We start from the raw sequence: 12635 nt of genomic DNA, 5'->3' as shown, positions 1-12635 counted from the left end.
ATACCAAGATATATGACCGTCCAACTTGTTTCAACAAAATTTGTCTTCTTATCAGGTCAAAGCTAAAACATTTTAATTTTCAAACCAATTAACAAAAGGGAAAATTTCATATTAAAACAACTGGGCTGCCTACTTTTCATCTTTATAGAACATATTTCAATTTACAATTGAGTAGCCCAAAAATAATAGGCCCATATTCGAAAAAGGGGCGTTATTTTCGTTTTTGGTATTCAGAAGCGGGATTTTGTATCTTTCAGCGGGGATTTTCTCTTATTCTTTCCATTCTTCTTTCCCAGATCTACAAAAACGTGATCTTACAGTCAATGCAACTCCAAAAAACTTAGAAATTCTTCTTCATCTCGAATTAACAGCAAATCGAACACGAAAAGTGAATTTTTTTCTGCAATCAGCGTGATTTTCATTTTTGTTGCAATTTTGATTTCAACTTTTTGTTCTATGGAGCTTTTTCCAGTTTACGTTTTTCATAGTGGTGAATGGGAAGGCAACAAGTTTATCAATTTCGTTAGCAATTGTGTAATAATCGAGTGGACATTCAGCTCCAACAATTTAGTTGAAGCTAATTCGAAACAGATTAGAATCGATTGTGAGTTAAACACATTAGAGATTAACTTGCTCCCAAAGGATGGTTTGCCGCCGATCCTGATTTACAACGATACAAGTGTTAAGGTGTATATCGAATTAAAGAAGAAAAACTTGAATTTCACTGAATACCCGTTGTATGTGACTGTGAAAGAGAATTATGATAATCGTTTGGTTGCTACAAGTTTTAGTTGTTTGGTTGCTACAAGTTCCAATTGATAGATGTATCCACAATTATAGCACTGAGATTATGCATGATATCGAATTTATTGAAAACACGGGTATAATAGATAATATGTTAAATGAATTTGTTGAGGAGGATCAAGTTTATAAAGATAAAGAGACAGTTGTCAGTGTGATGAAGAACTTGGCTGTACGCGAGCGGTTCCAATTCAAGGTGAAGAGATCAAGCGCAACAAGGTATGACAATAGTTGTATATTCTATTATATATATGTATAAATATGTATAAAGTAGTATATATTTGTATATAGGTATTAAAATTAGTATATATCTAGTTATGTTTTTGTATATAAGTGTATTTAGAAGTTGAATGATCTTTAATCCTAGGTATCACCTTATGTGTGTGGATGACAATGGTGCTTGGAGTTTCAAATCTTCTGCCGTTTACAAGGCAAACATATTCAAGGTGAGAAGTTACAATAATAATCACACATGCGGCTACGATGAAAGATACTTAACACAACGTCAAGCTACTTCGGGTGTAATTGCTAGTATAATCAAGGACAAGTATGTTAATCCAAAAAAGGTTTACACCACAAATGATATAATAGAGGACATACAAAAGCAACACGAGGTTGAAGTGAGCTACATGAAAGCATGGAGAGCTAAAGAGATAACAATGACAATGATAAGAGGGAATCCAAACGATTCATATAAGGAGGGTCCGAGGTATTTGTATATGTTGGAGCATGCAAATCCAGGAACGGTTACAAAGTTGCACAAATCAGAAGATGGATGCTTTCTTTATGCATATGTTTCGCTATATGCATCTATCAAGGGTTGGGAGCATTGCAGACCGATAATGGTTGTTGACGGAAGTTTCCTTAAAGCAACATATAAGGGTACCATATTGACTGCTTGCACACAGGATGAAGCTGGTGAGTTGACTGCATCTACCTTTCTTTTTACAGTTTGTATAATATTATAGTTTCATGTATAAACGTGTGTAGGATTTCAGAGCTGCTGTTTTTATAAAATTTGCAGTATGTATAAAGTTGTATATTCATGTATAACTGTGTATAAGATTTGTATAATTGTCTGAATCCTAATATCTATTTTGTATAAACAGGAAAAATCCTTCCACTTGCATATGCAATTGTAGATTCAGAGAATAGTAAATCTTGGGAGTGGTTCTTCGTCCAGATAAAGGCTGTTTTTGGTGTTAGGGAAGGGATGTGTATAGTTTCAGATAGAAATGAAAGCATTTTCAATGCCACAAAAGCTGTGTACCTAGAAGTTCCACATTGTATTTGCATGTTTCACTTGTGGCAGAATGTCAAGCACACATTCAAGAAACATCACAAACAATTGAAGGGTATCTTCTTCGCTTTGGCTAGAGCTTACACGATATAGAAGTTTGACTATCATATGACAGACATGTGCAAAATTGATTCGAGGGTGCAACCTTACTTGTTTGAAATTGTCTACGAAAGGTGGTCTAGGGCATAGTCCAAAGTGAAAAGGTCGATGGTAATGACTTCCAATATTGCAAAGTCAATTAATGCAGCAAACAAAGATGCTATAGAGTTACCAGTTATGCGATTGCTGGAGTACATGACAAATTTGCTACAACAATGGAATAACAAAAAACAGAAAAAGTGCAATAGAGACATCTATAGAGCTTGGCGAAAAGTACGACAAACTCATACGGGAAAATCTGATTGCATCGGAGCAAATGACGGTATAACGAATCAAATATAATGATGCATGGCACTGCTGACTTGCATTTTACTGCTTGTATAAGGATGTATAACTCTGTATAATAATGTATAATGTGCTTTAACTTCTTTTTTTTAAAAAAAAGCTTTTGCAGGTGAGGCTTGCTACGGAGCATTTATATATTGTGCTTGAAGGGGCAAGGCGAAACATAGTGTGCCTTGAAGAGGGAATATGCAGTTGCGGCAAATTTTAAATGGATGAACTTCCATGTCCGCATGCTTGGGCGGTTTTGAAGAACCAGCAGCTGAAACCTGGCCAGTATTGCTCTTTTTACTACAAGAAGGATAACCTCCTTAGAACTTATGAATTTTCAGTGAATCCAATGCCAGATGAGAGTTTATGGGTAATCCCAAAAGAGGTGCTGGAAGATGTGGTCCTACTACTTAAAGGGAGAGAAATGCAAGAAGGCCAAGAAAGGAAAGACTCAAACCTGCTTGAGAGAAAGAGTTTAAGATGGCGTTTTCATGTTCTGTGTGTGGACAAAGTGGTCACAATAGAAAAACATGTAGGATTCGACCAAAATATATAGTTGGAAACATAACACTTCCTATTACATATGTTGTCATATTGAGTAGTTAAGTTTCACAAACAATAGAGTTACAAATGTTGAGTAGTTAAGTTTCACTAGCAATTGAGTTACAAATGTCAATAAAGAATTACAATTTACATTATATGTTGCAATTATGTTAAATATGTTTCATTATACATGTTTTGATTATCCAATAATAGTGTGTTGTTGTTATTAATTGTGCTAAATATATTGATAGATTGTACAAATGCAAAACAAAACTGTAAACAATCAATGTTATTATATGTATACAGATGTATAAATGAGAGTATAAGTTTGTATAAAATTGTAAACTATGTATATTATTGTATACATATGTATAAACCCTGCAACATTGACAAACTGCAACAATAACGAAAATACATACTTTGTTAAAGGAAAAAACAACTGAAATATTCATTAAAATGTAATTCATTCACAGCCACAATGTGTAATGACTACTACAAATTACACAAAAATAAAATCATCTATAATATTTTTTAAGGTTGTCTCACAAGTAGCAGAATAGTACTTAGACAAAACTAGGCAACAACTCCTGATACATAGCAAAACTACATTAAAATGAAAAAAACAGAACTACTTTCTCGGTCGTCCCTTCTTCCTCTTCCTGAAAAGTCTCCCTGTAATTTCATCACCACTAATTGCATCGGACTGTTGTTTTTTCCTTCCATAATCCCACAACAGAGATTCACACCTGGTGCAAAGTGTCTCAATGTGAAAATTATCTTTTCGAATTTCCTTACCCAGGATGAAATACTCAGCAAAGCCAGCAACAAAAGCACCACAATCACTATAATTAAAAAAAAAATTAGATTCTCTGTACGTTACTGTAAATAGGTACACAAATAGTAAAATAGTAAAATAACTGAGATTAACCTACCATTTGATCTGTTATGACACATTATTAACCAGATTAATCTGCAAAACATCAGAATGGGATTTATCGGTGTATGCACCATTGTTCCAATCAATGCCCTTCTTCTCAACATAAAAATCAGAACTCTTCAAGAAGTAAGGTATCAAAATTGCATAAGGTAATGCAACATCCAAATCAAGTCTATTATTAATAGCTCCACGGTTAGAGTCATAGATGTGGATGCACCTATGTATGAACGTAAACAACCCCAAAACCCAGTGGCCCAATTTTGCTCTTCCGCGCTTGACATAAATAGGGAATAAGACGTGGTCAACAGTGTACCACGCTACATTTGCATCATAATAATACCCTCTAATGTACTCTTCTATTTCATGCCCTTCAGGAATCAATGGATCAAAACTCTTTGGCCAATGGCATTGAAATCTTTATACAGTGATTTAATTTTGTTACTAAAGGCAAAGTCGGTTGTAGTAAACCGCATGGCAACATTCGGCCCATATTTTCCCCTCTTCCCCAAATAGTAAAAGAGGACATCCAAGTGCTGAGACAAGAAAAATAAAACAAAAATAACCATCACTACTAAATGATTCAAAGTACTACAAAAAAATCAATATATGATGCAGATCTTTTAAATATACAAATTTTTACACTATTATACAAAGTTATACATATTTATACAAGGTTATAAAATCTTATATCGTGATTATACAAAAATCTTGCATTTGATTATACAAAGTTATGTATACACTATGGGGGTCTCAAACAATAAAGATACGCAACAAATAAAAAAAGGCATTAGGACAAAAAGTTATTAAATATCGTGTCAATCAAAGGACGACCACAATACGCAAGTGAGTGGAACCAATCCTTCGTGGTCACATGACACGAGCCAAAAGTAAAAGCTTCCGCAAACTTATTTACTTCATCGGTATAAATATTTTTGGCTCTTCAAATCATAAAAAATAAAAATAATCAGAACTACCTTCATTGACAAGTATAAAATCAGAACATGAAAGCTTAAAGAAAATTAAGCTACCTTCGCCTCGTATCCATCCTATTATCAACAAACGCGCAAAACTCTTTGGCCAATGGCGACAAGGGATCAAAATCATCAATTTCGATCGTGAAAGGATGCTTGATATAAAAAATGAGCTTGTGCGCCGATCCTGATGCCCCCGAATCAAAAACTAGCAAATACGAAGATTTGACATATTTTCCTTGTATTTACTATCAAACCGACTGTTCAGGAGAAATGTAATCCTCTTCTACGTCTATGAAGGGTGGTCTACGAAGCACAATTTGGGACATTTGTAGCGCAACTAAATTTTTATCGCCAATGTCATCCCAAAATGTATCACCTTTGACATCATCTCCTGCCCCTTAGACAGAGAAAATCAATAAAGAAAAACTTTCAAAATGAAGAAAAAAGAAAAATCAGACAAAAAAGATAAAATGCAGAACGAATACCATGATCAACACCATCAGTAACTCCCCCGTTCGCTTTGAAACCTAAATCTGTTTGGTCAGCTAGCGTGTTATCTTGATTCACTTGCTCGACAAAGTCAGGAACAACATCATACTGATAGCCATCATATTCACCGAGACCAGATGTATTGTCATCAGACACGCACTGACGAATCTAATAAAAAAATAATAGAAAGAGAAGGCATAATTGTTGAGTGATGATTCAAAGAAGGCATAACTGTTGACTGATTTGGTTTTATCAGTAAAACATTACCTTAGAATCAGGAACCTCATCCCTCGTTTGCTTGGTTTCCTTCATATTCAGAAAACTAATCACTTTTTTAAAGGAAGAAACTACATAACTGTTGAGTGTCGTAACTGTATCAGTCAATTACAACAAAAAATAACAAAATAAATCAACAACCATGTTTATAACAAAAAAGTCATGTATATTCAAAAAGTACCGATAAACTACAGAAAAGCTAAAGCTGCAGTACCTTTCCAACCGCACTCAACTTCTCAACTTCAGCATTCAACAGATCAATGCTCGCCGAAGGATCATAACTCGGTTTAGGTTGTTGCTTCATATTCTGAGGATAAGGTCGTTTAGACTGTCGCTCCGTATTCTGAGGATAAGGTCGTTTAGACTGTTGCTTCATATTCTGAGGACAGGGTGGAGATGCAGAGACAAAATTATTAGTGTGAAAGGCAGGCATCTCCCCTGATGCAACATCATCGGCATTAACTTCAAAAAGCGTGGCGATGTTCAGTGTTGACATCTCTTCACGAGTAGGGGAAATGTTCCTATAGTTCAACTACAATAAGAAAAACTAGATTACAATAGTAGAAAAAGAAAATTGTGACATATTCATAATTATACATACTTACAGAAAAACTGAAATCATATATGAAGAAGTATTATGGTACAAAATGTTTACCTTGTCGATACTAGACATGATCACCCCGCCAGTCAAATCCGCATATGTTGGAGTTTCAGTGACTTTACAATTAAGAATGTGTGGCACATTTGTGCCAACGCGAACAACTAGATGCGTGTCAACCATACAACAACACTCAAAAAATCATATTTGTAATGCAAGTGACAGACCTCTGAGCCTATACATTGTCAAATGGTCACACTATCTGTCCCTCATTGTCTTTAAAATATCTTCAAATGACTTTTCCCCCCAAGCATACGTTTGATATTGACCACTTTTAATGATATCAAAATCATCTTTGTTGATACCATGATTATTGGCATCTGAGAATATGAAACGATGGACAAATATTATCAACGCCATCTTGAATGCATCTTCGTCCGACTTCCAGTCCTTTTTCTTGAAGCAATCAAGAAGGTGCTCTCTCGTTATAGCCCTTTTTCCATCTCCTGGAAAATACTCTTTTAGAAATCTATTGACATCTGGTTTGTCATAGATAGTGACGTCTTCTTCTACACACTTCAAACTAGTGATAACAGCAGACTCTCCAATGCCAAAACGTAGAAAACAACCATTAATTTTAACCCACAACTCTCTTTCCCGCCCTGGGACGACTTCCCTCAATAGTATACAATGAATAAGTTGATTTTGAATTTTAAATTAAGGCAGGTCCAAGAAGTAGCCAAAACAGCTAGCACGGAACATTTGAAGCTGTATGTCAGTCAAATATTGCCTCAAAATGCTGACAATATCAGTCTCTATGTGGGAACTAATCCTTTTGTGGAAATGATCAGCTGATTGTATATAGAAGTCTCCAACCTTGCACATAGAAAAACAACAAGAAAGAAATCAGGAACAAAAACTATACTAAAATATTGTATAAACATGTATAAATTAGTATAGCAGTACTTGTATAAAGATGTATAAACAACTGTTAAACGTTGTATAAAATTATATAAGGATGTATAAAATTAATAGCAACACAGGGAATACCTTCATCTTAGCTTTTTTCTCCTTCAATTTGTGGCGAATAGCAATCCTTTGTTCTTTGGATATGCAATCAAGACCACTCTCACCATCGTCCTCGATCTTGCTCTTTTTATGCTTAACGTCCTCGATCTTTATCTTTTTCGGTTTAACACTGGGACCTACATCATCTTCATCAACCAAATCAAATTTCAGCTTTTCTTTGGATTTTTCATGTCTCCCCTCTTATCCTTATTCTAACGATGTTAACTGAAGTAGGAGTATTCTTCGTTTGCGAATGAGTCATTCAACTGCTCTCTTGTTGCAACTTTTTTGTAAGAGCATGAGACTCAAAATCATCATCGTCGGGGGCCTGGACATGCCCATTTGCTTCAGAATCAGGGGTTGAGGGAAAGTCCCTCGATGTTTTAACTGGAGTAGGAGTATTTTTTGTTTGCGAACGAGTCATTCGATTGCTCTCTTGTTGGGACTATTTTGTAGGAGCAGGAGACTCAAAATTATCATCATCGGGGGCCTGGACATGCCCATTCGCTTCAGAATCAGGGCTTGAGGGCAAGTTCTTCAATATTTTCGCAAAATCGAGCTTAACACCTTTTCCAGCAACCTTCATACGACTTTTAGAAGCAGACATTTTCGAACGTATTTTCTACAATAAACTAAACAAATCTTTAACAAAAGCGAAGACAAGTGAAGGAAAACACAAAAATCAAACCAAAAACAAAGGCCATGAACACAAAGCAGAGGCCAATTTTCTCAAATTGTAACAAAACTTAAAAAATAAATTCTACCCTAAAAGTCGAAATAATAAAGCATGCAAACTGAAACACCAAGTTTAGGCCTAGAACGAAGATAGAAGGAACACAAAATCGAACGGAAAACACAATAACATTGTAAAAAAAATCAAAATCAGAAAAGCCAAAAAATTAAAAATAAAACAAAATTTAAAATCAAAACAGTGATAAAAGCATAAAATGAAACGAAAATTATCTGAAAATAAGAGTGAAAGCTCGAAAACTACTTGAGACGCAACAATGGAGGATGGTTTCCTTCGTACTTCTGTGAAAAAAGCGTGAGAAGAACAGAGAGAGAAAAAAATTTAAAAGAGAAAACTAAAACACCGTTAATAATATTTATGGGCTACCGGGTGAATTTTTTTTTGAAATCTATACAACCTGGGCTAAACCAAATTAGGGCTTCAAATGTGGGCTATTTTCGGATGGACTGTATGACCAAAGTGATATATGATGTAATTTCTTAACAACACGTTAATGAATCCCGTGCTTTATAGACATGCGTGAATGAGTTTACGCAAATTGCATGTTTTGTAAAACCTCCGATGATACCACTAGACGGTAGGTTTTTGTGGTATTTTTGATTGTTTTGTAGTGTAAGAAACCTTAAAAAGAAGAAAGCAGCCTCAATATATCTTCTCAAAACAACTTCCAAAATAAAATAAAATAAAAAACCTTTTTCTAATACTTCCCTTTCTTTTTCTAACAATAAAATATAAAGATGACAATAATAACTATGTCTCAATCCCAAATAAGTTGAGTCGGCTATATTAATCATGATTTCTTCGTTTAGGCTCAATTTATATCATCATTATACTTCCTAATAAAGCACACTTTTAAAATTAATTTTAGAAAGCCAAATAGATTTTTGTAAACAAGCACCAGGATGTCGCGACTGGTGAAACTTCTTTATATTCTTTAGGCAACGGTTTTCTCCCACCTCGTATAACCTTTTCCGAGTTGGAAGATCAATTTTTTAACGAGGAGTGGAATTAGATAAAAAATGCACATTCTTTGAGGATTCCAATCTGATTGGTTTTATTGTTCGTAGGAAAATTAATTCAAAGTTTTAGTAGGAAACCTAAATTGTTTAAAATTTAATAGTGGCTAATTTATTTAATTCATATCCAAATAGAATTTATAGTCATAACTAATATAGGAATAGACTTTTCTGTTTCTAATTAAAAGAGGTTTGTATTATTATAAATAGGGGTATTGCTAGCTTACTTTTAGGAGTGGACATAAAATCAGAAAAATCGAATTCCGAACCGGACCGAATTAATTCGGTATTTCGATTTCAATTTTTTCGGTATTTTGGTCTAATTCGGTATTGCAATTTTGGTATTTCGGTACGGTCCTCAGTATTAAAATTCTGAAATTTCGGTATACCGAAATACCGATTTATATATAAGAAAAATTTCTGCACCGAGGATGAGGCGCTTATGGCTTTTAACCGTGAAATGGATCCTAATTCAATCTAAAAGGAAAGAATATCTGCTTTATTGCCATCTAAATCACTAGAGTCGATGTGTACGAAGACCATGCTTCTAGATGGAAAGAAGATGAATGAATGGATGGCTGAGTTGGATGCCATTGCAAGGGAAGTTGAAGCAGAGTTAGCTCTAAGAGAAATAGGATGCAATTTGGCTGAACCTTTGGATGCAGTTTCTTTTTAAGTCAAGGGGTTTCAAGAGGTCATCTGTTTTAGTGAATTCAACGTGTTCATACCTGCATTCAGTACTTAGTTGTGGACAGTGTAGTGGTATATCGGCTTTTCCTAATCCAATATTATCATCAGTTTTGGTATTTCTGCAAGTCTGAAACTTCATACTTTTATTACTTAATGTTTATGTCACAATTTGTAATAGTGCTTACCTTATGTGCATCAATTTTGCTTCAACAACTTAATTTCAATAGTTGACAGATGCATATGAAAAAGTAGCTTAATATTGAAGCAGAAAATTTCTGATATTCATATTGAATTCTGTTGTGTTTGCATAAATGTTAGTTATGCTTTTTGATATTTCACTATTAATCACATGTAAGCAAGTTAACAGAATCTTATTCTACATATGTAAGCAAGTTAACAAGGCTTGAATGTATTAAAGCAGTGATATGTTTTCATATGTAAATGAGCTTCCTAGTATATATAGGAATTTTAATAGCTTCCGGTGGATTCCAAATGCTTCAGCGTTCCAGTATACATTCTGCCAGAAATTTCATATTGAAGCAGAAGCAATATCGAAATTTAATATTTCTGACTTTCAGTAGTTGACGCACCTATATTTTAAATTTTACTCATTAATGTATCAAATCGAAACCGTACCGAAACCGTACCGAACCAAAATAAGAAATACTGAACCGTACCGAACTATTTTAGTACGGTATTTGGTATACACAATTGATAAACCGAATACCGAACCGAAGTACTCAAATACCGAACCGAAATACCGAACGCCCACCCCTACTTACTTTATGTAAAGAAGTGTACAACTTTATGTAAAGAAGTGTACAACTATATGGAGAAGTGTAGAGATTTTAATAAAAATATTATCCTTCATATTTGTATCAAAGCTTCGATCTTGGGAGAGATCAAGTAGCTTTCGCTATCGGCGAGCGTCACACATTGGCAGACTAGAGAGTATTCAAAGATTTAATAAAATATTTTTATTTTCTATTGGCTACGATCTTGGTAGAGAATCAGACAACTTCTATTATCGGTAGGCGGCACTAGCCAATTTTAGTCGCCTGTCTGGCTAAGGTTGACACGATCGATTATCCGTGATGGCCAGGGATGACAATTGTTCTACATGATCACGTATGACCTTTGCGATCGCGAAAGGGGATTTTCCGAGGACTAGCAATGAAGCCTTTGCGTTTGCATTTGGCCGGTCACGTTCGCAAAGGGTCTTGTCTGGTTAGCCTTCGCGTTCGTGAGGCCTGGTCGCGTTCGCGAAGGGGAAGTTTTGGGCAAAAGCTTTTTTGGCCTTCGCAATCGTGAGTTTTCTTCCGCGGTCGCGATGAAGGACGCCTAGGCAGATTACAAGTTTTAATACGGGACTTAGGCTCATTTTACCCTATTTGTTTCTTGGCTTGGGTGATTTGGGAGCTCTTTGAAATACCATTTTCATCAAATGTCATTAGGTAAGTGATTTCTACCTATTATGAGTTAAATACATATATTGTATGAGAATTTTAACATGAAAACTAGTAGAACTTTAGGATTTTGGTTAGAAAATCTAGACTTGATAAAAAATGAGATTTGACCATGAAATTGGTTATGGAATTGGGTATAAATTAAATATATGAGTTCGTAATGCCATGGATAATATTTATCTTCAAAAATTTCCAAAATCAGAGCGCATGTGCCCGGGGTTGACTTGTGTTGACTTTTCGAGCGGGGTTGAGAATAGACTCTAATAGTTAAATTATGAGTTCTTGAGCATATGATTGGTTTGTATGTCCTTTTGACAAGAGACTAGCAAGCAAAGAACTATAAATTTATCCACTCCCAGAGAGTATCAAATCAGTTCAGTAACATTTGAAATTGAAAAAACAAGATATCAGAGAAACACTTCACTACCTTCTGACAATGATCAATATAAAGAATTAAAACATAAAATTACAGATAAATAAAAAATATAAAATCATACCACAATGCAATACCTGGTAAGAAGTAATGTAATACTAAAGTGAAGCAACCCCATCAACACATACGAGATTTTCTCGAATGTATGTCATGTTCTATTAAATCGGGTGAAAGAATTTAAGTCCACAATGGTATTAGTTCTACCAAAAAATACACGACAGCTCATTAACACACCCTCGACCTCAACAACCCCAACTCCAACCTCACCCTTAATCTCGATCCCAATTCCAATCTTAGCGCTTACTTTTGCTAATTCAACATCTTTCAAAATCCTAGACTCATGCACCAAAGATTAGTAAGTTTTACAAAGAGCATCATTCATCTTATATAGGACAACAAATTTTGGTCTTGCTGATATCAGATAACGAAACAGGTTGATTAGAAAATAAACCATGCACATCCCAAAGATTTTCAACGCAAAATTGCATATTAGAGTTCTCATTTGGAAAAAGGAAAAATCCCCGACTGCAAGAGACACGCCCGAACTGTTATACACCAAAGCTAAAATTTCTTTGATTTTTTTTCCTAAGGCTAAAAACATTACAATTAGTTCTACCTTCCTAGTCTCCAAATTTAGCAGCTTATTAGCTTGTCCTCTATGGACCAAAGGATCAGCTGAGAAAAGAAATCAATTGAATTAATAATATTCAAAATGGGAGGAAAATAAAAAGATAAAATAGAGAGAGTTACTATAATAGGTCCTTGACCAATAGTGAAGTTTGTTTTCGGACTAGGATTAAATTGAGAAAAATTAAAAAGAGTGGTCTCAGAAATACCGAAGGCAAAATTAGGGCTAGGGCT

The 12635-nt window shown here is 34.8% G+C and overlaps 1 protein-coding gene across 1 annotated transcript; it reads left to right on the top strand.

The window, feature by feature from the left end:
- The first annotated feature begins 48 nt into the window (after nt 1-48).
- LOC104225130 (uncharacterized) lies at nt 49-2579 on the top strand. The gene is made up of 3 exons (XM_009776898.2): nt 49-1020; nt 1169-1719; nt 1911-2579. Exons 1-3 carry the CDS (start codon nt 761-763, stop codon nt 2192-2194), a joined length of 1095 nt encoding a protein of 364 aa, XP_009775200.1. The 5' UTR covers nt 49-760; the 3' UTR covers nt 2195-2579.
- Nucleotides 2580-12635: the final 10056 nt, after the last annotated feature.

Source organism: Nicotiana sylvestris, chromosome 10 (assembly GCF_000393655.2).
Source record: "Nicotiana sylvestris chromosome 10, ASM39365v2, whole genome shotgun sequence".
NCBI classification, from domain to species: Eukaryota; Viridiplantae; Streptophyta; class Magnoliopsida; order Solanales; family Solanaceae; genus Nicotiana; species Nicotiana sylvestris.
Note: the sequence above shows the minus strand (reverse complement) of the source record. Positions and strands in the feature narration are given on the sequence as shown.